This window comes from Spea bombifrons, chromosome 4 (assembly GCF_027358695.1).
Source record: "Spea bombifrons isolate aSpeBom1 chromosome 4, aSpeBom1.2.pri, whole genome shotgun sequence".
NCBI classification, from domain to species: Eukaryota; Metazoa; Chordata; class Amphibia; order Anura; family Pelobatidae; genus Spea; species Spea bombifrons.
Window position 1 is genome coordinate 83,457,848 of NC_071090.1, and position 27,583 is coordinate 83,485,430.

Genomic DNA, 27,583 nt, shown 5'->3' on the forward strand with positions numbered 1-27,583 from the left:
CATTATATATATATATTATTTATTTATATATATATATATATATATATATATATATATATATATATATATATATATATATATATATATATATATATATATATATATATATATATATATATATATATATATATATATATATATACATACACACATCTGAGAAAAGCATATTTAATAACACAGCAGAAAAATACCAACTACGCATTTCCAAAATCACATTTTGGAAATAGTTCACGATCTGAGCATAAACCACACAATCGCAATCAAACCAGCAGTAGTGATAATGAACACTCAGGACTATTTAAAAACAAAAAAAACCTTACAACTATTACAAACTGAGCCAAGATCCCACCAAGGAAAATTCCAGAACTTTGTTAAAATGTCTCCAAAGACCATTCAACCAGAAATACAAATGCCAATACCATCCAACCCTGCTGTGGGGACCTGCTATATACTTCAAAAAAAAATTCCACAAGCCAGGGAACATAGCCAGACAACATAGCCAGACCAATAATACAGGCACTGGATACACGAACAAAACAGATTTCCGTGATATAAAATACATTTTTTTTCTTCAATAAACCTGCCTGATGCTGGAACTCTTGAGTGCCTGGAGCCTTTATTTACCTTCTGGATTTATTGGGGAGCCCTTCCTGGCACAGTTAAGCACCTGGGTTCCTTTGGAGTGTGCGGATTCCTCATTCTGGTTATTTATAAAGTACATTAAGACACCTTGTCCATAAAGCAAACTAGCTTTGTAAAAGAGACTTTTGAGTTAGATTACAGAATTACCTACTGATACAATTTTAGAAATGGTGAATGTATAGGGATTCTACAACAATATACCAGATCAGGATAGAATTGATGCCTGCTATTCTTGTCATTTGATCCCCAAAATAATAAATATAGCCCTGAAACAATCCTTAAAACTAATTGAATTCATCCTCACACATAACCATTTTACTCTTAACCAGGATTTCTACATTTAGTCAATAGACACTGCACTGGGCACAAAGGTGGCACCACAATACACTGACCTATGGCTGACTTAGCACAGAGATTCCTAGACTTATACTGGCACAGACCTTACAAATATTACCGCTACATAGATGACATTTACTATATGGACACAGGGCCGTCTTCGCACCATTGTAGCCCCTTTGGCAAAGCAATGCGCCTTGGCCCCTATACCTACCCCCTTAAAAAAAACAAACAAAAAAAAACGATGTGGTGTGAGATTTAATTAACAGAACCATGCCCATATGTGTCTACGTGTAAGGGATAGCAGGCCATGGCTAGCTGCTTTGAGTGCACCTGGCAAGAAGCAGGGCTCGTCCTACCATGGGTTGAGCTTGGGTCTATTGGTCTTAGGTGCCACTTAGTGGTGAGCAGCATTAGCAAGGAACACCAAAATAGGTGCACCCCGCAGTGGCAGCTCTGCTGCTGACCAAATGAGAACCACATGGAAAAATAGAGATCAAATAACATGCGCATACCCTGCATTGTTTTAAACAGATCAACTAAATATCGCATGCAAACCCTGCATTGCAGGTATACATCAAGTGAGAAACATAAATGTTAACAGAAATTACTATAGGATTTTTTTAAAAAAAATATCCTACAATTTTAATAATGAGAATGTGTGTCAAGAGCGGATCAGAGCCTGACCTCCGGAGGGGAACTCATACCAACATAACTAGATATTCATACTAACACAACCAGTCGCACACATACTAACATCTCCAAAGACCTATCTTCGCACGCTAAAATACCCCCCCGCACACATTCACAAACTTACCCAGAGCATACCTCCCTCTAACCTTGTGTGTGAGTGTATGGTGTTGGAGTGGCTGTGTGTGTATGTATGTGTAAGATGTCAGATATTGTGTTTGTCTGTGGAGCTGCCCCTGACCATCACCACGTCCACTCACATCATAATTCATGTCATGTCCCCTAACCACCATATTCATACTTCTACCCAGTAGCGTACCTAGGGGGGGGTGGTCTGCCCCGGGTGTAGCTCATCAGGGGGGTGACACGGGCTAGGGTGACCATATGTCTCTGATTGCCCGGATCCCCGGCAGCCTCGTCATTTTTTTTTTATGCGGAGGAGAGAGCGGTTGCTAGGCGCCGAGGCTTCTAACTCCGTCGTGGTGCCGGCATGTCATGTTTAGCGCCGAAATATGACGACATATTTCGGCGCTCAGCAGTGAAGCAGCGCAATGTCAGAGCAGGAAGACTGAGGTGTCGTGCTCCCACCGTAGGACTTCTGAATGGTAAGTTCAAAACCTTTAACTACAAAGGGGGAGAGGGTAGATAGTGTGAAGGGAGGGGGTAGATATTGAGAAGGTAGGAAGAAAAGGGGGAAAGGTAGATAGTGAGAAAGATGGTAAATCCTATGTGTGTAATCTGGGTGCTGGTACGGTTCTATGTGGGCAGTGTGGATGCCAGGGCTGGCTTTGGGTTGTGCAAACTATCATCTATGCCTGTAGTTTTATCTTTTGCTATGTTTCCAACATTATTATTGTATAGCTGCAAATACGGGATTTGTATGTCTGATTCTATGCCTCCAGTGCACATGTGACATGCTAACAGCAATTACACTCCTATCATGCTAAGTCAGCAAGTACATGCTGGAATCTGGGTATGCCTGGGCATGATAGGAGTGTGATTGCTGTTAACAATCATATATATATTAATATTGTTATTGATTTTTTTTCTATTTTGCTGTGTTACTTACTTTTAATAAAAGTGTGAGATTTTTTTTATGATGGGGGGGGTCATATTCGGTTTCGGACAGGTAAATGCTGCATTTTCGGTTTCAGTCCAGAAGTTTTGTTTCGTGCATCCCTAAGCCAGACAATGAAGTGGTAGGCCTACACCACATCAGTGGTTGGCTTAGTATATAGTGATAGGAGTTATGCTGTGCTATTATCAATGTCTGGCTCAATGTATAGTGATAGGGATTACGCTGTACCACCGTCAATGTCTGCCACAGTATATAGTGATAGGTGTTATGCTGTACCACCGTCAATGTCTGCCTCAGTATATGTGTTAGGTGTAATGCTGTACCACCGTCAACGTCTGCCTCAGTATATAGTGGTAGGTGTTATGCTGTACCACGTCAATGTCTGCCTCAGTATATAATGATAACAGTAATGCTGTACCACCTTCAATGTCTATGCCAGTATATAACGATAGAAGCTATGCTGTTTTAAAGTGTTTGGGGGGGGGGGTGCCACATACAGGATCCGCCCCAGGTGCCATATACTCTAGGTATGCCCCTGCTTCTACATTCTTCGTAATAAACAACTGGAAACACTATCGGAGTCATTCAAATCATATCAAAACCAGGATAGAACTACAACGAAAATTAAATCTTCATTGAGAACACCCTGGGAACGCCTATTACCTGTTGAATGATACCTCTACACATATCCCATTATTAGCTACATAGAACCCTAGATTAAAGGGAATGCCGCTGCTCACCGATAACGGCTTCATTACCCACGCCTCAGGATCTCTTCCGCAAAACGGCTGTCCCCGTGGTGCATATCGTGGCTGTGTCCTTTTGCCGAAGTACCCCAAGAAGCTAGAATATTGGTTCTCTTCAATAGCTTTCCAACATAAGATGCTCCAATGTTGCAACTGCAAATGTTGTTTTACGCATATCTCCAACTGTTATATAGTACAGTGACTTTAAATCATTTTTCCAATATATCTTTTCTTAATACGAGATAAAGTTAAGAAATCCTTTGAACTGTTAATTTTGTTGCTGATTAACAAACCTTAAGAACTAACAGTTCTAAAGATCGCATACCTTTATCTTGTATTGGGAGATAATTAGGCCTGAACTTGTGCTTTGTGGGAAAACCAGTCCAACAAGTACAACTGTATGTATGTAATATATACACTGATTAGCCATGACATTATGACCATCTGCCTAATATTGTGTCCCCCTTTTGCTGCCAAAACAGCCCTGACCGGTCGAGGTATGGACTCCACTAGACCTCTGACAGTGTGCTGTGGTATCTGACGCCAAGATGTTAGCAGCAGATTCTTTAAGTCCTGTAAGTTGTGAGGTGGGTCCTCCATTGATGCATCCCTGGTGCCATGTCTTCTCCAGGCAAGCTAAACACACGCACACAGCCATCCACGTGATAAAAGAAAATGTGATTCATCAGACCAGACCACCTTCTTCCATTGCTCTGTGGTCCAGTTCTTATGCTCACCTGCCCATTGTAACGACGCAGCCCCATACGCAACAAACTGTGATGTGTTCTGACTCCTGTCTATGAGAATCATTATTGACCTTTTCAGCAATTTGAGGTACAGTAGCTCATCTGTTTGATTGGACCACACAGGCCAGCCTTCGCCCCCCAAGTGCATCACTGAGTCTTGGCTGCCCATGACCCTGTTACCCGTTCACCGCTTTTCCTTCCTTGGACCACTTTAGATACTTGGTGCTGACCGGGAACACCCCACAAGAGCTGCAGTTTTATAGATGATCTGACCCAGTCGTCTAGCACAAGAGTCCAGTAACCATGTGCTTTACACCATTTGATTCAATGCTTGGTGATGTGAGGCTTGCTTGCCCCTGGAACTTTGGAACTCTTCAGCTGTGGAACCAGCATTAGAATGTTGGCAACTTTTACGCACCATGCAACTCTCTGTGACACCCCTCCATGACTTCAGGAGGTTTCTCCACTTTCCAATTATACCTTGACCCATATACGACCCATTTTTTTCACAAATGTTTGTAAATGCAGACTGCATGGCTGGGTGCTTGATTTACAGTACTTAGATAATCCTAATTTTATGATTTGGTCAAATATATGCATGTCCAGAAATTAAAAGTTGAATTAAAATGTTTGTTTTTTTTAAAAGACACGCTTGTGTCTTGGATAGTATGTGTACATTTGGTAACATTGTGTCTGGTTAATTTGTGCTGACAGAGACGTTCTAGTGATAATGTGTCCCCACCCCTATTTTTCTTGTTCCATGTGTCAGACCTGTTGGTCTGCTTTTTGACACCTTGCAACCTGTATGTGGAACCTGCCTTGGTCAGAGGTCATCTAGCCCTGCAGGTATTCCCACGGGAGGACTGGGACATTCTTCAAATGGTGTTTCATGAAATTGAATCTCAATGTACAGAAGCTTAAGGAAGCCATTTAACAAACTAGTCATGTCCTATTTTGGGCTGGTCAGATCTGGTGTTTCAGATTGTGACCAGAAGACCTCAGAAATCCACAAAAACACAGATTTTACAGGAGCCTAAAGAGGAGCACCTTAACCTTTTGGAAATGGTATGAGAATCAATGATCAGATCTTTGTATTTTGGCTACATGGATTGCATTAGTAGAGTTAGGTGACTTTTTATTAGGTATTTTTATACCTGTAGACTGGATTATGTTTTATTGGCTTAGATTTTTATTAGGCTCCAATGTTTCCATTTAATAGCATGTCGTTTTCTCCTCTGTGTCCTATTTTTGAGTTTTGATCAAGAAAACCTTTAGTACTTTGAGTCTGTTTAGATTGAACAGATAAGATCATGGAACAATGTATCTGCATTTTTAAATTGTGGATTTTAGTTCTGCGATATCATAGCATTAACTTAGTTTTAGATGTGACTGGACTTAATCTATGAAATTTATTTTCTTTTTGTACGTATGTTGTTTTTTTGAATAGTGAATGCAATTATATATATATATATATATATATATATATATATATATATATATATATATAAAACATTAACTTATATGTGTTTAATTTAAGAGTAGTACAACTTTCTTATAATGGTGTTGATATTGGTGCATTTTGGGCATGTTTGTTTTTTTACAGAGATTAAATATAGCTGGGCAGACCAATATATATAATATGTAATTATATATTATATATTATATATATAATATATAATTATAAATATAATTTCATAATAATGAATCACTTTGTCCCTCAATAATGAGCATGTAGAAGTTAACTTACATGTATTTCTTTTGTGTTTGAAAACGACCTATTAATAAGTATATAGTTGGTTAAAAGGACAGTGCTCTTACCTTTAGGAGAAGCTGTTGCCTGATTTTCGCGCCTGTTCTGACTGTTTGTAGCCGCCGGTCACTGGCAGCGATTTCTGTGTAAGCGCCGGGGGTTCATTAGATCCCCCCCAGCCGGTTCTGGCTGGCCATACATATACTGTAGGTAGCAGGAGATGTGATCAGCCAAACGCGTTTCCTGCGAGCCAACGAGCTGTTATTATGGGTGAAGAATGGACTCATAGTCATCATATGAATCAAAGTGTATGTTTTTTCTAAATATGACAATTCTTGATTTTGTTTTTTTCACTGGGGCCCAGGCTTTTCCATTGTGAAATGATTTACTTTATTACCAAAACATTAACCGTAAGATTGGAGTCTTTTCTCCCGTTTTTCAGTGTCATTATACTTGTGGAATTCATAATACGAAAGACCAACCTAAAATAAAGAAATACATTTCTATACCTGATAACCAAGTGTCTATTTTACAACATATGTCGTATACATAAACATACGTAAACACATGTTTACAGCACAACATTAGAAGAGACCACCAGACCCCATGAGTCTATATATGTATTTCTGGTACTGCGACAAATTCCCAGACAGAAATAACTTCAAGAAATATAATAGCAGGGTGTCCCTTTGAAAGGTTCCTGTTCTGCAGAACCCACACCTATGCATTTGCCTCTCCCTTCCCACCTCCCCGGTCCGGCATGTGAAACACTTACCACCAGTTAGCGCCGGCGCTGGTTTGACAAACACTCCCGTCGTGGGGTATTATTATTTGTTATTATCCGATAGAAACCGGGATTCTGCAATGCTGTATAATGAGGTTCAACATAAACGTATTTTATTTATGCACAAAGGCTCTGTAATGTTGCATCTCATACAGATAATTAACACGGGATCTGTAATGTACTTGGTACTTGGTAATTGTGGCCCCAATTGCCTCTCTCGCTGTGCATTACGAGTCTGTGTGTGTGATTTTAACCAAACATCCTTGTTTTGAAGAATCATATACCTTGGATTGAAAAGACCTTTCATAAAAGGGACTGTGTTCACATAATACCAAGCTCACGAGAACCTCACAGGTAAGTAACGCATCCCGCCACAAATAGATGAAACTTTGCTCTATCATTACCGTAGCGTAATCCCTCCGACCCAGCGATGTAAGCCACGTTTCAGCCATAAACATTGGAATTTATTTTGCTTGAACAGTGATATACTGTGATCAGATAAGAAGAAGAAGAACGACGATAATAATTATGAAAGAGATAAAATATGATCTTTGGCATGCGGCTATTTTTTTGTACCTTAAGTTAGACATGTTTAAGGGTTAAAGCTCCTTCTTCAAGCATGACAGTTATCTACGAGTGTCATTGTAATGTCAAAAAATAATAATAAAATAAATACATACAGTCCAACATTGGCCAGAGAAAAGAAAATAAGCGGCGGTTCGGGATGCTAGCCGAGCGCAGACTTTAGTTACTTGCTTGCAATGATAATGTTTTTCACAAGGCATCTGAACGTCTCCCTGTTGATATTGTGATGTGTGTATCTGACGCTCTCTGTCCGATAAACTAAAATGATTGTGTTGTTCCTTTCATATTTCTATCTAGATGTATCCCTGGATGCCAGATCTGTCAAAAACTTGTTCGGTAATGCCTTGTTTATTCTTTAATGTATCTTCACAAGAAGGGGGCCATGTAGACTTCTTTAATGTCATTTAACTTGGGTGTAGATCCGTTAGAACTTGTGTTTGTCTTAGTCGGTCAGTTCTAGTTTTATGGTACCATTTGAATGTATGGGCTGTAAGAAGCTCTACGCAATATAAGTAAAAGCTAATAATATTAGACATGAATTAGTTGGTGGGTTGCACTGGGTAGATAGTAACATATTTTTGGTGCTGCTGATAAAACAATAATGTGTAACATGATTTCTGATAGATGCTGCTGTGGCCGATTGGTCAGACAACATTCATGGTACAACGGAAGCCCAAGTATTAATCTTTCAGGGGTACATTCAAAGCTTCATCAGGAAACAGGACCATGGACATCGGATAAGCACACAGTGAAGAGCTCCACAGATGCATATGGCACCATAGCTTTTCAAGGTGGATCCCATGGCTTCAAATCGAAGGTACGAATGACAATAGATGTGTGTGTATTCGTTCTACTTTCACTAGACTTTATATTATAGAACCCCTTCTCCTTCAGCCATGGCAATTCTGACCTTCCCACAGGTCATCAGCCTGGGCTCTGGTAACAGTTCACTATAAAGACCAGAATTTATGCAGAATTGGACACTTTTGTAACTAAATGTAACTTTAGAAACATCCTTCCTAGGACTGTTATATGTAAATGTACTGTTAAGCCCAAATTCATTTTTAATTGTGTACATTTTTGCTAATTCATGATATTGCTGGAATCACTGCTAAGGCTTATTTACTAACTATTTGATCCCCCCAGTATATCAGAATCTCAAATGATAGTAAAGCTGAAGATATACTTCACCTTATGGTGAAAGTATGGAAGATGAATATACCAAGACTGGTCATCTCAGTACATGGTGGAATGCAGAAATTTGAGCTTCAGCCTTCCTTGAAAGAAGCTCTGTACAAGGGCCTTGTGAAGGCAGCAGTAACCACAGGAGCCTGGATTTTAACAGGAGGGATCAATAATGGTAATGAAGCTGTGGACGAAAAAACTTCAAAAAGCAAAACATGAACTCAAAGAATTGCAATAGTTTTTTCTAGATGAGTATTTTTCTCTATATGCAATGCTTGGATTATCAATTGCTTTGTTTGAATGAAGAATGTGTACCAAATTTGAATATACTTGGTATATATATATATTTTAAACTTCGCCCCAGGCGGCATTATGTCTTGGGCCGGCCCTGGATGTGCTAAACATTGAAAAATCTCACAATGGGAAATAAATCCCTCCATTCATATGTTGTTGTATGGAACATATCTCTCAAAGTGTGAAGAGGCTTCTGTGGATAGAAAAGCAATAGTCCGGGAAAAGCTTTGTAACAAATCATTTAGTGCCTACCTCATATGGATCAAAAATAAACGTTATACTCTACATGCTGTCCTTCAGTTGGTAAATCCGTGATTCTGTGGTTTCATTCTATAATTATAGGAGTTGCAGACCACATTGGAGAAGCCATAAAAGAAGATGATTCTAGATTGTCCCATACAGTTTGCACAGTGGGAATTGCCCCATGGGGTATAATTGAAGGCAGAAATGATCTTCTTGGACAAAACGTAAGACTTGTTTTTTTTCTTTATATGCGCCTTCTACTTGCTTTCTGTACCATTAATCTTTAGTAATACTATTATTTTTATTATTATTTTAGGTGGTGGCACCGTATCAAACATTGACAAATCCTCTAAGCAAACTCCATGTTCTCAATAGCTACCACTCCCATTTTATACTAGTGGATGATGGCACTGTTGGGAGACAAGGAGGAGAAATGCATATACGGAGAGGGCTGGAATGGAAAATTAGTCAACAACAAATCCATGCAAGTGAGTTTATACGACTATCAAAAACTGTGCGTTAAATGTAAATAATTTAGATCAGCCATTTCTGAAATCCGCTTTGGAGCTCATTTACTAAAGGGTGGGTTTGTAGGTGAGTTGGATGTTTCATCTCACCAAGATCATTGTGCACGGTTTCTGCAGTGAGGACAGGATTTGCAATGCATTATGAATAGATAAATCTGTAAGGGCTGTACAATGGTATCTAATTGACTTAAATGTGCATTCTACAGTCAGCTCATCTCTTCTAAGTTTCAATGGACATGTTCTTATTCTCTTCTGTTCTTAGGGACTGGAAGGCGGGTGCCTTTGGTGGCTCTAATAATAGAAGGTGGACCCAATACCATCCACACAGTCTTTGAATATCTTCAGCAAAGTCCTCCTGTACCAGTTGTGGTCTGTGAGGGCAGTGGAAGGGCAGCAGATCTCCTGGCATATATTTATAAACAAACCGAGAGTTGTGGGTAAGAAATCAAATGATCGTCAGTGAAGTTATTAGAAACAGGTGCACAGTTATAGCCTGAAAGACAGTTTTCTCTTCTGTCATCTGATAAGTAACATTAATTTGCTCACATAGGCTTTATTATTTTACTGTCCAGACATGGATATATCACACACCTGGCTGGATCTGTATGTCTATTATTAGAATACTCAGGTTACATCAAGTTCCCTCAAGTATAGATTGATGACAACCCCAGCAAGAATCCATATTTTTTGTTCTCTTTCTTTAATCAGCAGTCTTCCAGAAGGACTAGAAACTGATGTCATGAGTACCATCAGGAAGATGTTCGCTCTAAATCAAAATGAGGCCACTCATCTCTTCCAGACCTTATTAGCTTGTATGAGAGTTAAAAATCTTGTGAGTATCCAGGTCTCTTTTACAAAGGGGTCTTGCACAGTCAGTGGCGATATGTATCCCGTAAGCAAGAGTTTACATCGTTTTTTGTTTTCTAGATTACAGTATTTCATGCTGAGTCTGGAGAACACCTGGATATAGATGTTGCCATCCTTACAGCTCTGTTAAAAGGTGAATGTGGTATACAAAATGATTGATTGACTGAATGCGTATAAGGTACAAGAGCACAAGGTGGTTTGAGCACCATGCCCTATAAAACCCATGTTTTCTTTATCACTTCCTTAGCAGCTCAATAACTGCACTGCACAAGTAAGGAGTAGTTCTGTAACGGACACCAGTAGACGGCATTAGGAAGTAAACATTTGATAGTATTTAACAGAAACAGCCAGGCAAACAGGAGAACTAGACTTTCAACTCTCACCGCAAGTCTAGGAAAAATAAATAAGAATGGTAATCCAGATCTGAACTGGCCATTGGGCAGACCAGTCAAAGTCTCATCAGCATCTAACGTTTACCATTTCACCATGCAGTAATAGTGTACACATGTGGACACACACACACACACACACACACACACACACACGTTTTATTGGCCTCTGACTTAAAGTGGCAGGGTTGATTTAACCCACTGGTTCTGTACTGGTGATATCCATAGACACACTTTAGGATTCTGAAAGAAGATCATGGGAGTTCTGTTTCCACAATAACTAGAGACCTAATTGGTGGATATCCTTTATGTCTGTGCTCAATACCCATTTACTGGTCAGCAGTAATAACGTGAAGTTTGTTGATGCTCAAATACAAACCTATAAATATGAGTCTTTAGTACAAAATTTTGGCAAAATGACCTTACTAAGGTTTAATGTTTGTTCAATGTATATGTTTGCCGTTAGCCCAGAGTAGTAGTGCTGATCTCCAAGCTCAATGTCTTTTTACATTTTTATTCTATATTATAATTAGGTATCAACACTTCTCCAAGTGACCAATTTGTCCTGGCCCTTGCATGGAATCGAGTGGACATTGCAAAAAATCAAATCTTTCTTCATGGACAACAATGGCGAGTATGTAAGGATCTGTTTTTAGCGCTAAAGCTTTAGATTTAATCGGCATAGTAAAAATCTTTTGGTACTTACTCAAATTAACTTGATCATCCTTGTTACAAACTGCATGAGGTCCCTTAGAGTGAAGGACAGCACATGAACTTGCACCCCGGATCACCCAATTAGAATATTTGGCAATGAGACAAACAGAATATTATCTCTTGGTCACCACTCTCCACCATTCTTCACTCCCTATTCTCACTGCTTTCTATAAACCCCCCCCCCCACACACACTTTTTAAAGTTGGCAACTGTTAAATACCAGCATACTGTTAATCTACACCCTGCTAAAACGCATAGACAACCTAAAAAGTCATATCATAGAAATCAATAGAATGTATGGTTGACTGCTCATTATTAGTTCTTTGGACCAAAATTATACTCCATTAGTATCTTTTAAAATGGTTACATAAATAACAATGAGCATTAACAAAAACATATTGGATTGTGTTCTCAATCCATGGCAAGAAGTTCAAAAGGTATAATAATAGGATATATTTATATTTAGGCAAGTTCTTTGGAACAAGCCATGTTGGACGCCCTTGTGATGGACAGAGTTGATTTTGTTAAACTTCTGATAGAGAACGGAGTCAGCATGCACAAATTCCTCACGATCCCCCGGCTGGAAGAATTATACAATGCAGTAAGTACACAAAATATTTCTAAGCATTCATTTTAGTTTAGATAAAGGAAAAGTTATACATAAACTGAGCCTATAATAATGAACTAAGACCAACCATTAACATAAAATCTTCATGATGTGAAAGCTCTAAGGAAGACTTTAAAAAGTCTCCAAACACGGCCTCCCCCAATATTAACAGTAATGTCTAAAGACAAGTGTGAGGTTGAGAACAGTCTTCATGTAATGTGTGAATTTCATAGCAATTCTCACTTTTTTCCGTTTTCAGAAACAAAATGTCAACATTGACACATTGCTGCACCTTATCCAGGATGTCAAAAAGGTAAAGAAGACTTGTGATGTTTAGCCAGATAATACCTTCCATGGGACAGGTAACACTAGTGCTCTCCCCAAGTGGGAGATAATGGAGTGATGGTAGCTACTCTCCTTTCTAGGTGGCTTATGGAACACCTAAAACATTGTAAGCAGTCGTTTGTTACAATTCATATTCTGATAGGATAAGTCATCTGAGGTTAGGCTAATTCCTCTTTTGCTCACATTAGTAGTTTCACATGAACAGATATAATAAAACAAAAACTGGAAACTAACATATATGTCAATGATAAAGACTGGCTAATAGGTCACATGGGTTGACGATTACTAAGTTTGTCCTATGTTGCCTTGCGCGTATATGTGGTTGTATGTTCTTGTGTTTGTGTGCATATTCGTGCTCAATGTTCTCTTCTTGCAGTTGGGCCCAAACACTTGAAAAAGCCCACCTGACCACACATTACTGTTCCCTTTGTTTTAGGGTCACATTCCTGCAGGCTATAAGATCACGCTCTTGGATGTAGGACTTGTGATAGAATATCTTATGGGAGGTTCCTATAGATGCAGTTACACCAAAAAACATTTCAGAGCGATGTACAAAACCCTCAACCAGGTATTTAAAAACCATTGGCTTTAACTGACATCTCTGTGATTGAAGCAGAGAATTACAATTTTTTTAAATATTTTTTAGGTTGGTAAACATAAATTCTTCCTGTCATTGGTTATAAATCATATTCATCTTTCCTTTAACCACTTTGCAAATGCACAGGGCATCCTCTTACCTAAAGGTTTGAGGTTACAAGGGAACGAATGACTCGGGAATGATGAAAGGGGCTTTTTTCTATATTAGCTTTTTTCCTATGTTCTTATATTTTGTAATTTTTCTTTTCCAGCGATCAGCACGTAATAAAGCTGGCACTTCTTTGCCTCATAGCGAAAGTAAGGAACATTTGGACGGAGTGGGAATAAAGGAAAAAACAAGACATGGGCATTTTATTCAAACTGCCCAACCATACAAGCCAAAGGTATGTATCATATTGTTCATGATAATGGAACCTAAGACATATCAGCTTTAGATCTTCTAAGTTTGTAGGTTCATGAGCTTGGAGCAGATGGTCTATGACAACATCCTTCAATCCTTCACTAGATATTACATCTGGACATAAGTCACTCTGTAGCATAGAAACTCCACCAAACTATTACCAATGGTTACTTTTTGGAAACAACTAAATTGAGAAAAGTGAGCTATTCTATAAGGTTGTTTAAACCAGCCATCAAGTTATCATTTTTACCTAGTACTGGTACAATCACATAGTCTATTTTGCGTGGCTTCTTAATACCAGTAAATGTAACATATTTTATACTAAAAAAATAATTCATGTAGAATAAAAAAATTCTTACATATCATCTTACAGACAGTGTGGAAAATTTTATAAAATATTCCAAAAGAATGGCTGTCAAGCTACAAAACTGTGTGGCAAATTGTAAAATTGTATAAAGTATTTAATAAAACCGTATTTTTATTAAATATGACACTCACATACCACAGAGAAAACCAATAAAACCAAAGTGTTTGTTTGAATATCATTTTTTTCCAGGTTAACGACAGCTCAATTGAACTCAAAAACAATTCAGGAAGAGTTGATATCGTAGAGAATGAAGATCAGATGCCCAAACCCTTCACTTATCCTTTCAATGAGCTCCTTGTATGGGCTGCACTAACCAAGAGGCAAAAGATGGCACTTTTCTTTTGGCAGCATGGGGAGGAGTCCATGGCTAAGGCTTTGGTGGCCAGAAAACTTTATCAAGCCATGGCTCATGAAGCTCGCCAGAGTGTCATTGTGGACGATACATCACAGAAACTGAATGAGTATTCCAAGTAATTGTTTGTGATTTTCTACTATAAATGGGAGACTTTAGTTTAACCACCTGGGAATAATAATTCTTGGCTCACATTATTTTGGGTTTTAAAATTTCAATCATATGATTAAAACATTTTTATAGTAATTTCCTTATTTAATGTAATAAGAACTCTTTTCATACTGCTGAGTTTACATTTTTCTTTAAAGGTGCTGTTCCACTTATACAAGAACTTAATTGGACTCTCCTACGTGGCGATAGGTGGAACAGCAAGTTCTGTAATATAAATTCTGTAATATAAATGAAGCAAGTTATTAAATAGTAAGCAAAAAATCAAATCTTACAAACTCGCAAGAAATTATTTAAAAAAAAATACTAAAATGAAATTGTTAAAATACAAAAACCATTGGATTTTATTAATTACACCCTGCTAGTAAAATCAATAGTGTTGAATGGGCCATATGTATTCTGTTTGTCAATGTCCAGATTCACTACATTTTTATGAACATACTGAACATTTATCTGCATTTCCTCTGATTTTTACAATGTACGTGCTATTCTCTCTCTTAAACAGTGCTACACATATCCATTGTTCAATACACCTATATAAGAATGGTTTTGTATTTGTTTTTTATTGTGCTATAGAGAATTTGGAGAGTTGGCAGTAGAACTTTTAGATAAAGCATATCAACAGAATGAAAGAATGACAATGAAGTTATTGACATATGAACTCAGCAACTGGAGCAAGTCTACTTGCCTAGAACTTGCAGTTTCTTCAAGGCTTCGGTCGTTTGTGGGCCACACGTGTACTCAGAAACTCTTATCTGACATGTGGATGGGGAGACTCAACATGAGGAAGAATTCTTGGTTTAAGGTACACTATTCTAGCTCATTATGACACTCTCTATTTAGCATTTCTAAAGGAAATCATAGTAGTCTACATCCTTTCCATCTCCGTCGCCCTGTTTATTTTAGGTATCATCGGTTGCTACATGCTTTAGATTGTAAATTATGACGTACATGCATTGTGCAGTGATTTCTAAATAATCTATAAGTATGATAGTAATATTATTGATCTTACAGGTGATTCTAGGCCTTTTGATGCCTCCTATAATACCGCTGTTGGAATACAAAACTGAGGAGCAAATGTCCCACATCCCACAGTCTCAAGATGCACATGAGATGATTGTGGATGAAAAAGATGAAGTTAAGCATTTTGAGGAAGACATCGCTATGGTAAGCCTAATAAAAAAGATATCTGGGCAGTAAAGCACAGACAAGCCCATCAACACCTACCAATATTTACTACCCAAAAACCTAAGGGGTAGAACCTTAGTAAGAACCTTTATTGTGTACTTATACCATATCCCAAAATATTTATTATAGGACACGTTCAATGAAGTAACATTTTCTGATGGTGTTTGGGGAAATTCATCCGAAAAACGAACTGAAAGAAAACATTGTTACCTCCCTCTTGCACGGAAGTTTTATGCGTTTTACCATGCACCGATTGTAAAATTCTGGTTTAACACCGTAAGTCACACTTTTTATCTTCCATATCCCGATGCTTTACATTACAAAATGTGTGATTTTAAAAGTTAAATGTTAGGGAATGTTATGGAAATAATAACCATCTATGTTCTCATCTATATCTTAGTTATTTTACAGCACCTATCTTATAGTTTTTGAAGGTGATGGGATTCTGATGATTCTGTGATGCTCTATTTGTTTTTCTTTAGTTGGCTTATATGGCATTTCTGATGCTCTACACATTTGTAGTCCTGGTCAAAATGGAGAGTTTACCTTCTGTTCAAGAATGGATTGTGATCTCTATCATCTTCACAACAGGTCTGGAGAAAATCCGAGAGGTGTGTTTAAAAAAAATCATGCGGCTGGGCAGCTTATCTTAAAATGCTGTACTTGTGTACGTGTTTACTATTATGTCTACCTAGTTTTATTGGTATACTGGTCTTCTTGGCATAATAATAATTAATGAGAGCGCTCTCTTTTGCAGGTTATGTCACAAGCTGGCAAGATCACTCAAAAACTTAAAGTCTGGTTTTGCAGCTACTTCAACGCAAATGACACGGTTGCCATAATCACCTTCCTTATCGGTGTTGGGCTAAGACTGGGCTCCATCCAATACACAAATGATGGTTCCACTGAGAATTTGGTTTTAATTGCCGGAAGATTAATTTACTGCCTTAATATTATATTTTGGATTGTAAGACTGCTAGATATTTTAAATGTGAATCCGGATGCTGGTCCATATGTTCTAATGATTGGCAAAATGGTAAGAATGTTTAGTTAATTGCTGAAAAGCAAATCAGTTCAAAAGTCTGATACAATATGAGTATATCAGGATAATATCACGACAACACAGAATACAGTCACAGGCACATTGAAATGCATTTTGCATGGACGCTAGTGCATTTTACTACACGCAACTACATGAACACATTCATTAGGTTGGAAAATTAGACTTCTGTTTCAAATTGTGTTGTCCATGTGCACTGGTCTGTGCTTCTTCTAACCGTATTTCTCTTTTTAATGGTAGATCTCCAAAATGTTTTTCATTGTTGTAATTATGGGCATTGTAGTGATCGCCTTTGGTGTCCCTAAGAAGGCAATTCTCTATCCTCAAGAAACACCCTCTTGGTCTCTTGCCAAAGAGGTAATATTCCGGCCATATTGGATGACCTTCGGTGAAGTTTATGCCTATGAAATAGACGGTAAGTTGAGCAATTCATTGATTTTAAGATGCGAATATCAATATTATAATAAAAATATTGTCCTTGCCTAAAGGTGTGGTTCCACTTAGACAAAGCATAATTCCTAGCATGCTAAGCAAACAGAGCACCTAAATTGTTTCAGAGTAGGTGAAACTCAGCCAACCACTAATGTCAGGAAAGGCTAAAGGATCTTAATATGTATAGCTTGCCGGAAAGACGAGAGGGGGAGATGTTCTTGTTGTAAACAGCACAGATATGTAGGACAAATTAGAGGGCATTATGATTTGAACACGTGCTAAAATGACTTGTTTACTAGAATAATATTAAGATCCGTTCTATCTTTTTCCCGTCCATTTATGCAACAAAGTGATTTTTGTGTTTTTTCCCTAAAGTGTGTGCCAATGACTCTGTTGTTCCTGAACTCTGTGGTACTGGAACATGGCTGACTCAGTTTCTGCAGGCTGTCTACCTGTTTGTACAGTATATCATCATGGTTAATCTTCTCATCGCTATATTCAAGTGAGTAAGAGCACCATTTACTATACTTCACATACAGTTTTTACATACCAAACATTGAAAGGAAATGTAGCCTTTGTAATTTCATAGAACTACCATCCTTAGTTTTCTGTTACGTATTAATTATATTCTTGTTTAAAATGTTGACATGGATTTTCCTCACAAAATGAATTTCAGTTTTTTTAACATCAATTTTCATATTTGATTGTGTAAGAAAAAACTAAAACATATTCAAGTTGCAAGTAGAATGGGTATTGTTGTTTAAATTAGGGACTGAAATATCCCTTTAACATTTAATTCTAATTTATACATGGTGAGTGCAAAATAAACGTGTTTTTTAATTTTAATTTTTGCAGTAATGTCTATAAGCGAGGTAAAGCCATCTCCGACATGCTATGGAAGTTTCAAAGGTATCATTTAATCATGATTTACCAAGACAAGCCTATCCTGCCTCCACCGTTAATTCTTATTAGTCACTTGGCCTCCATCATCAACTGGCTCTGTCGGCGGCAAAAAAAGTCCAAAGCACACAGAACAAGTAAGAAAAACATTTCTAATCAAGCATGCCATGAAAAAATCAGTCAGCATCAGTTGTGGGTAGGGAGTGGGTGGGGAGTGGGTGGGGAGTGGGTGGGAAGTGGGTAGGGAGTGGGTGGGAAGTGGGAAAATGCCACTCCCTGCACAGAGATGGAGGAAGGTGACCTGAAGACCAGGGGAACACTTTTTCCCGCAGCTCAAAATCAATGTCTTTGAGTTTCTACGAATGAAAATCATGCGAGGAAACTTTAAGGCAGAAAACAAATAAGTTATGATTACCAGAGATAATCCGTTACATTTAATATCAATATTGGCAAAACAGTTACATTGTATGACAAATCTAAATCACAGGTTATAATCAATTTAGTTATGTTAAAATGATGTTAAGGCTAGAGTTGTACTTTAGTGTAACATTTTAATGTGTCAGGTGCTCTTTGATCATCTGCTGAAGAATATCTGGTTTGCATCTGGTTGTCTTTAGAACTTTTCTTAACCGAAGACGAACAAAAGACGCTTCATGACTTTGAACAACACTGTGTGGGAATTTATTTCAGAGACAAAAAAGATCATGACAGCTCAAAGAGTGAGGAAAGGATCCGGGTGACGAATGAAAGGTAATAGAGAATACTCTTGTTTCATAAATGGTGCAACGTTCAGCGGAACAGGCATTTTTATAAGGACTAATTGTATATGTGTGACAATTTATGTTCAGTTTATTAAAACTTCTATAAAGTGTAAATAACTTTCTAAAATTTGAACTAGTGATCAATAATTTGAGAAATCTTTTTTTTTTCATATTTAACACAACCATTCTGCAGGGCTATTAATATTCTGGCCTAATCTTAAATCATTTTTGTTTTCAGAGTGGAGAAGATGTTCAATGAGATGAAAGATGTTGGGGATCGCGTGAGCTTCATTAAGCATTCACTACGTTGTTTGGATCATCACATTGGTCATCTTCAAGATCTGTCAGGTCTTACGTTGGATTCTGTAAATACTCTAATGGCACAGAGAGCTCTGGAGTCCAGCAGAAGCCATAGTGTCACATCTTGTGATTTAAGCCTTTCAAGATACACCTCAGATGATGGAATTGGTCGCTCAGTCACAGGAAAGAAAAGCAAAAGTGACTACCTCATGGGTCGTTCTTTTTCACAACCTGGTAATAATCCCCGGATGACGAAGTCTCAAAGAAAGTCCAACATATCAGAGGCAGGACCCACAGTTAGTGGTTTGTTCCAAAAAGTTGACTCCCTACCTGATTTCCAGCAACATACTCTTTGTGAAGATGGCAACACCTGCATTTGCAATCAGAAATTAAAATCACTCATAAAGAAAACGAATCCAGCACTGGTAACAGCGCATATGTCTTCACAGGTTCTTGCAAGAAAACCAATGAAATCAGAAATAAAGTCTGTACAAAGTAAACATGACTCAGAGCAACCATTTTCTCAAAGCTTTGAGCCAGCTAATAATTTATACACAGATTCCGAAGGGACTTGCAAGCCAGAGGGCTATATTAATGGCGGCTTTATTGATGACAAAGGCCACAGTATTGATGTTTCTGAAGACAGCATTAAAGACACTGAGCAGGCTTTCAAACCTTGGGTAAACCAACCTGGTGAGATGCGTGATGGAGGAATCTCGCAAGAAGAACATACAGGAGATTACCACATGGATAGAGCTATGGACAATATAAATCCAATACTAAGAGGAAATAAGTTTGTTGGAATGTTTCAAAAGTTTTGGACAAAGTCTAAAAACACAGGTAATATTAGTAAAGTTTTCTGCCGGATATCCTAAGATAGGTATTGTGCTGATGCTCAGCCCAGCTCACTCATCTCTGTGCTGCAGCTCTTACCTTTTTCTTTGCCAGATTTGGCCATAAATATGAAACGTCAAGGCCCAAATCTGGAATAAGGGTTCAATAAAGCTTATAAACAAATAATGGGTTATAAAGAAAGACATTAATGATACCGGCAAATAAATGTTGGATATAAGTCACCTCCTTTATAACAAAATCCTTGCCATATACGGTATATCCAAGGTGGCTATCTGACCTTAAGTGACTCAACTTTCAGATTCTGCTATATAAAACAATTAGTGAGGAACCCCCAGAGCTTTAGCCCCCCTCACCTTGTAGATAAATATGTTGAACGAAAAATAAGAAAATACATATGAAAATGTTCATGTGCTCTTTATACAATGGGTCCACAACAATAATTAGTTTATTTAATGAAATGACCAGTTGAAATTAAGGTTTTAGGTATAATGTGCTATTTGAGATCTGTATAGTTAAGATCATTCTGTTTGTTTGTGATATAGATGGCGGTCATCATGTGGTAAAGCAAATGTCAAGTGAAATAGATTCTGCAGATATGGAGGTGGGTAGTTTACATCTTTCACTGTGTTTGTCTGTATATTCCAGTAAAGGTAATTCTTACACAAACAACTATTATGTATATTCCATATAAAAGTAATTACCTGTAATTTTAAAATTGAAGAGCAATTGGAAAAAAAACTATTATACAATGCAAATCTATTTAAAAATACCTGTGAATGTAATCATTTTTGAATTCCCAGAATAGAGCGCTTTTCATGCTTATAAAAACACAATTCTGGTTTCTAGACAGCTGAAAAATTGTTTCCAGAGCATACCAGATTATTGACATTGTATTGCTTTGTATTACAGGCATACCATGAAGAAGAAACTAACTCTTTTTCAACCAATCACTGTAAGTAGTACAGCATACAATTCTGCTTTATAAAATGTCAGATACCAAAGTATTCCCCAAACCTTGGTGTGTACAGATGCATTGGTAATAAATAGCCAAAAAGCCAGTGAAACATCAAAATACCTGAACTTGTAAAGGATCCTGTTTATTGGTCTAGATATGCTGATCCTGCGTTATATTTAAGTCAATGTTCGTGTTTTTCTTGACTAAATAATATGTTTTATTATATTATATCTTTTACTAATAAAGGGCCCATAATAATATAATAGTGATAATATAATAGTAATAATTGATGACTGTTTTGTGTATTTAAGTGTGTTTCCCCTTTTCATTCTGGATGCTCGGAGAGTTTAGCTCTGTTAAAATGTGGTCCTGATTTTATTTCTTGTAGTGCAATTTGATGGCGCAGCAACGTCATATGAAGAGTCACAGCAGTCAGACTCTAAAGCTGCTTTACTGAGGGTGTGTATTGACCTTGGGAAATATTTATCGCTATTAATTATTATTATATTAGGCAGAAGAAGAAATTACTAATTACTTACCATTGTTATGTTTCTCACTTATAGTGAGAATCATTTTGTAGAGCCGAGCAATAGACATAGTGCTGCCAATAATTCTATAACTGTGAAAGCTGTAAAAGCAAAAAAAAAAAAAAGTTTCATATGCATCGTTAGCTGGTGGCAACCATAAATGACCTCTCCTATAGGTGGAATTACCACTAAGCTCAGTTTCTTGGGTAAAGTTCTCAAGAACCGAAATGCCACTTAACTTAATAAGCCACGTCTAGATTCTGTAGGAACAAATGTCTTGCATAAGTGTAATTTTGTTTCTAAATGTTTACATCCTTTCGAAAGGAGTCCTACTACAGCAGATATTCTTCAAGCCACCGAAACATGTAAGTTTGTATGACGAATTTGTACAGTACTAAATAAATCATGTCGTGTATAATTGAGAGTTTACAGTGACCGGCTGTCTGAGTAGTCACTTAATATACTTTAAATAAGGGTTCCATGCTTAGTTAGATTACATGCTTTGCTGTCACTTTAGGTTATTCCTTAGATAACAAGTAGAACTTGGTTGGCCCCAGTAGTATATGGAATTCACGTTATGTTTTGCATGGCTGATCTTACAACATGTTTTAACGCCAGGCAGATTTCTCCAAATGTAAACTTCATTGATCCTTTGATTACATGTTACAAGCGGACATTCTAGCTGATTGCTACACTCTGTAGATTGACAAACTACCTATTAGTGATAAAGACAGAAAGTGTAGTGCGATAGTATTCCTAATACACTTATGGTGGTGCTGGCATCCATAGTCAGTAATTCCTATTTTATATGTTAACTGTGCAACCTAATAACACTTGCATTACTGTTTCATTTTGGGTTAAAAACAGGCCTTTCCAAGAAGACTCACTTAACGGTAAGAGAAAACTCACATCAGCATCAAAAAGCATAGCAAACAAAATGTAATGTATAGTGCAAAGTTCTCTTTTCATCAGCTGTTTCCTGATTTTGCTTTTTTTATCATCATAAACACTTTTAATTACATGCCTAAATGACATGATTTCTTTAAGCTTATTAAGCCATGTGTATATTTGGAATGCTGAAATCAGTTATATCACATATTGTCACACGAATGACAACTAGTAGATTGCTGCGAACAAGTCCAGGAATTAAAAAATACAATAACATAAAAATAGAATAATTTAAAAAAAATATATATATAGTATTTTGGTGCAACTTTCATATATGACTCAGGTTATATAATAATCTGTTTGGGCCACTCCAAAACCCAGGGAAATACATGATCTAAAACTAATGAGTTTCTTGCCTTTCAGGATTCAGTCCTCATTTTATACCATCGATGGACATGTCTTTTTACTACTCGGGTAAGAATACTTTATTCATTAATGAATGGATTCCATTATATAAAGATCTTTATAAGTGACTGTCCATATTCCTCTTTTTCCTACAGCAATAGAAAGAAACAACTTATTTCGACTTTCCCAGAGTATCCCTTTTACACCTCTACCACCAGCAGGTAAACGTGCCAGCACACATGGGTGGCATAGGATAGCCTGCTGAGCCTCATTACAATGACTTATAAGGCTCAGATTTAAACTTGGTCTTTATTGCAAGTTCTTAGCAGTCTGCAGTATGATGAGTACCATTTGACGAGATTAGTTATTTTGAAGCTTAAATAAAGATAATTAACTAGTACCTATGTTGCAGGAGAACTCGTCACTGTGTATCGCTTGGAAGAGAGCTCCCCGGACATCTTAAACAACAGCATGTCTTCTTGGTTACAACAAGGACTCTATGCCAAGATTGAGTTTCTTGGTAGGGAGGAAATGGGTGGAGGTTTACGACGAGCTGTGAAAGTGGCATGTGCTTGGTGTGAAAATCACATCCTAAAAGCCGGCTACCTCTATATCATCAAATCGTTCCTGCCTGAAGTTGTGGATACATGGGCGGGAGTATACAAAGAAGACACTGTGTTACAACTCTGTCTAAGAGTAAGTATGCTATAGTGAAGTCTGAGACAATACATCCTACTCATCATCATCCAGCTATATCATATGTATACCTACATTTATTATATAAAAAAAAATCTTAAAAAAGATTCTACTATTCTCTATATTGATCACCCATCATGTACAGAGCTTATCTTAAAACGCTCTCTCTTTTCTAGGAAATTCAGCAACAGAGAGCAGCCCAGAAACTCCTATTTGCTTTCAACCAGATGAAACCCAAAACAATTGCATTTTCCCCAAAGTAAGTAATTATTATGCCTATTATTGAACGTATACTATAGCACTATATGGTAGTTATCAACCAGCAGGCACAACTTTGAACATGCAAATATTTTTTCAGTGTGGGAAATTCTCTCATTCTGGTAAAAGTGTCCAGGGAGCCAGAGACGTACAGTACATTGACTATTGATATTAAAGAAAAGGTCATCGAAGATGCTGTTTCCCTTTTGCAGGTTTCTAGAAGTGTTCCTCTTGTACTGTCACTCAGCTAGGCAGTGGTTCACAGTCGAAGAATGCATGGCTGGAAGATTTAAGAAATATAACAACAATACGGGAAATGAAAATGTTCCGAAGAATAAGCTGGAGGAGACTATGTTGGCCTTTAGCCACTGGACATACGAGTACACCAAAGGGGAATTTCTGGTCCTCGATTTGCAAGGTAATTGGTGAACTGATCTTGGATAGATGATCCATTTGATTTACTTTACCTTTTGTAGATTTGTCAGATTCATACCACTTCGCAGTGTAGCCAATGTGGTCATGACCAAGTACATTGAATCCCTAATGATAAACACAGAAACTGATAGCAACGGATAGCAATGTATATGTATTCCATGGCATACACTACGCATGTAGTATAAGTCGAGAAAATTACAGGACTAGACCGAGCTACTGACACACTGGGATATGTCCTGGTAGGTTGTCTGCCTAAGGGAAGATCACCAAGCACACTTGATGTGTGCAGCCACAGTGATCTGTATGGAAAATTATGACTATGGGGACTTCTCTCTGCAGCCCTCATCTGCTTTCTCTGTCAGCCAGCCTTGAGGTGGCATAAGGAAGTATCGGGGAGGCAGGTGCTCAGCATGTTCATGTAGCCTAACATTACATTTATTAGTGTAGAAGGGTGGAGGGACATGTGATGTCCACGTTTGAGTACATGCCATGGTTGTCAATTTTTTTTCCAGCTAAGAGTGGTATGTGAAAAGCAGATGTCAGTGTGGCCGAGAATGGTCAGTGTGTTTGAATTTGCATCAACATGACTGAGCGAGGCCTATGAGATTTAGTATGCCGAAGCGTGTGTGTCATATACACATATATTCTCAATAAAAATGTAATGGTATCTTACTATCTATATCTTCAACTAAATGACTAAGCTATGATAAAGATTAGATTAGAAAAATGTGTTTGAATAGTTACATGGAGATAACTTTTCTGTGATGCCTCTTGTTATTTATTTCTTAAGGTGTGGGGGAGAATTTGACCGACCCCTGTGTCATAAAAGCAGGAGATGGAAGGTAGGAAGCGTATCTTTATCCATGCTTTTTTCATAGAATAATAGGGGTTGTATGAGTAAATGGCGATTCTGCCAAATGTTCAGTAATCAGCAGAAACATTTCCTCCATCCTACAGTATATATAAGCACCATTGCCCCTAAGCGTTGAGATGGTAGGGTGATGCCTTTTAAAGTAAAGAACTCCTAGGTACCAATCTAGTTTTCACATGCAGCTGCAATCTGCTGATACATTGGCAAACATCTGCTGTCTAATTATATGCTATAAGAACCATCTAGTCTGCCAAATAAGATTACTTATGGCGTATGCATTTTGACACAAACACGTGCACAACAACACATGTGGACATTACTTTAGCAGTGACAATGTGTTCTGGCGCTGCACGGGTTTTAATGTGTTTCTCAATCCACAATATGTCCCCATTATCTTGAGAATGAGCCATAGGCTGTGAGAACCTAGAACCATTGAAGCCAATGTCAATTTAATGCAAATACTTGTTATCCAACTTCAGTGGATATCACCACCGATTATCCATGTTTTACTTACCTAAAAATTCCCACAGGATATCCTATTATACTTTCTTAAATGTTTTTTTCACTTTTCTAGATCACGTGATATGATATTCGGCCCTGCAAACCTCGGAGATGATGCCATCCAAAACTTCTGTTCTCAACATCAATGTAACAGTTGCTGCAGAACGCTCAAACTTCCAGGTTACTTTAATTTATAATATACAAACTGATCATATAACTGTTCACTCTATATTTCTCTATTTGTAGAGTAGGTTTTTTTTATGAAACTGTATATGTAGACTCAAGAAATATAAACCAAGAACCAACTTTCCCACCAAGGGATGAGCGTTTATTGAAATAGATCCTTTACAAAAGTGTTGAATTTTGCTCAATAGGTCAAGCAGCACCTATAAAGCACTGCTGCACAATACACAATAATTACTTACTTTTTGTCATGTTCTCTGCAGAGCTAAAAATAAATGATTACCTACAGCATGAAACGCCGGAGAATTCCATTGTCCACATATCTCATGAATGCAGCAGAGAAGGGACAAGACAACATCCTATTCCTGACCGAATGCCTGATGTGTCGGACGTGTGACTCCTTGGATTGCAATACGATAGGTTAAGGGCTTTTAAAAGTGCAGTCTGAACGAAGAGAAGCCCCAATGTAAAGACAGGACTTGTTTAAACCTAACACCATAAAAAGTTATTGTCATCAAATGTTTTTATACGGTGCCCGATGAGTCGAGCATAATCCAGAAAGGTCCCACACAGGGTCGTAACGCATACAGAGTATGCTGGTCTCAAAATTCCTGTTGTCTTCAATAGTAAAGACGAATAATCCATTTCTATTAAGAATATAACCACTCAGAACCCAAGGTTAGATTGTGTGGTTGCTAGAATATCAATAAACTGGAATCTTTAAACTAATAATGAGTAATAATGAGTATGTTCTTGAATATAATGCCGTTTTGCTATGTTGGATGATACAAAGAAACAAGTTCATTTGAACATATTGTAAAAAGCATTTTTCCACTAAAGTGCTAAATGCAGTGCCGCGGCTCAAGGAGCTCACATATCTCACATATCTCACATATTTCTCACACAGCCTCCAGTGCAAATATTGTCATGGTAACGCCCTGAGGCCGAGGACACATGGGGGTATGTTTGAGTTTGAAAGGGGGCACTGATGGATTCCTGAGGAGACTCATTACGTGCTTGCCCAGTCCCCTCTTAAGTCTAAGTCCCCCGTGCTCATTGCGGGCACAGGGTGAATGGGAAACCCCGTCTGGTCTGCCCTAACCAGACTCCCATGAACTGACCGGGACTGACTAGGAACCCCGGCGATGCTTACTGACAATTGGAACTGCGTTGCTACAGACACCCTTAGTCTCACCACATCACTCTTTGAGGTTATATTAAGCTTGTGGTGGGCTACACTCGGTGGTGGTTACAGAGAAGATGCTTGTTTGGGAAGCCCGGTTTTATTACCAATGTTTAGGACCGGGGTTTACCCAGCCGCAGCAATGGAACTCTGGCCCACTACCGCTCTGACTATTCCATGGGAAGTTTCCGGCGCTGTTGCCCAGGGTCCTGTCGTTGGATCATGTCACTTTTTGGTCCATAACATACTCAGACCTTGAGCTCTCCATTGGTACCCCCTGGATTGATGCTGCCTCTTCGGATCGCCTCGAAATAATTACTCTTTGTCGGAGGGGCATTGCTGGCCATATAACTGTATGGAGGCGCCGGGCTGTCTGGTAGTTGATGGGCTTAAACCCCTAATCTATTATGTTTTGTGTATAAATATCTGTGCTGTCCTCAATAAAGACAGTTCTGTTTGTACCCTACACACTGTGCACACAAACATGGGTTATTTTAAAATGTTATTCTGCAGCAAGGTTTAAAAAGTGGTCCTACCACAGCATCCAAATGAATGGTCCAATCAGCAGAAAAGTTCCATTGGTTGCTATGGTGATAAGACCACTTTTCAGAGCGTGCACTGCCTGTGCATCACTGTGTGCATCACTTTTTATTTGTAATCCCCAGTATATTACACGTCATGATATACAAAGGTAAAGAAAGGGTCACTGTTTACATTATTTATTATTTACATTATTCATTTATGTGCAATTTTTGATGAATTACTCATTGACA

At 38.0% G+C, this 27,583-nt stretch overlaps 1 protein-coding gene across 1 annotated transcript; it reads left to right on the forward strand.

Moving 5' to 3' along the window:
- Nucleotides 1-5,035: 5,035 nt before the first annotated feature.
- On the forward strand, nt 5,036-26,374 carry LOC128492549 (transient receptor potential cation channel subfamily M member 7-like). The gene is made up of 39 exons (XM_053465133.1): nt 5,036-5,303; nt 7,047-7,126; nt 7,655-7,693; nt 7,982-8,174; nt 8,504-8,717; nt 9,179-9,303; nt 9,396-9,567; nt 9,869-10,043; nt 10,315-10,438; nt 10,534-10,606; nt 11,396-11,496; nt 12,043-12,177; nt 12,443-12,496; nt 12,965-13,096; nt 13,377-13,508; nt 14,082-14,362; nt 14,989-15,217; nt 15,427-15,579; nt 15,730-15,876; nt 16,083-16,211; nt 16,358-16,636; nt 16,901-17,075; nt 17,468-17,594; nt 17,948-18,129; nt 18,610-18,742; nt 18,992-19,893; nt 20,451-20,509; nt 20,818-20,860; nt 21,252-21,322; nt 21,715-21,755; nt 22,258-22,283; nt 22,702-22,752; nt 22,839-22,904; nt 23,096-23,379; nt 23,556-23,638; nt 23,850-24,055; nt 24,863-24,914; nt 25,518-25,624; nt 25,891-26,374. Exons 1-39 carry the CDS (start codon nt 5,301-5,303, stop codon nt 26,022-26,024), a joined length of 5,712 nt encoding a protein of 1,903 aa, XP_053321108.1. The 5' UTR covers nt 5,036-5,300; the 3' UTR covers nt 26,025-26,374.
- Nucleotides 26,375-27,583: the final 1,209 nt, after the last annotated feature.

Bases quoted from the DNA above. Each gene is read 5' to 3' on its own strand.
- LOC128492549 (XM_053465133.1), top strand. The intron at 8,718-9,178 runs GTAATGAAGCTG...CTATAATTATAG, and splicing joins AACAGGAGGGATCAATAATG to GAGTTGCAGACCACATTGGA. The intron at 15,877-16,082 runs GTAAGTCACACT...GTTTTTCTTTAG, and splicing joins TAAAATTCTGGTTTAACACC to TTGGCTTATATGGCATTTCT.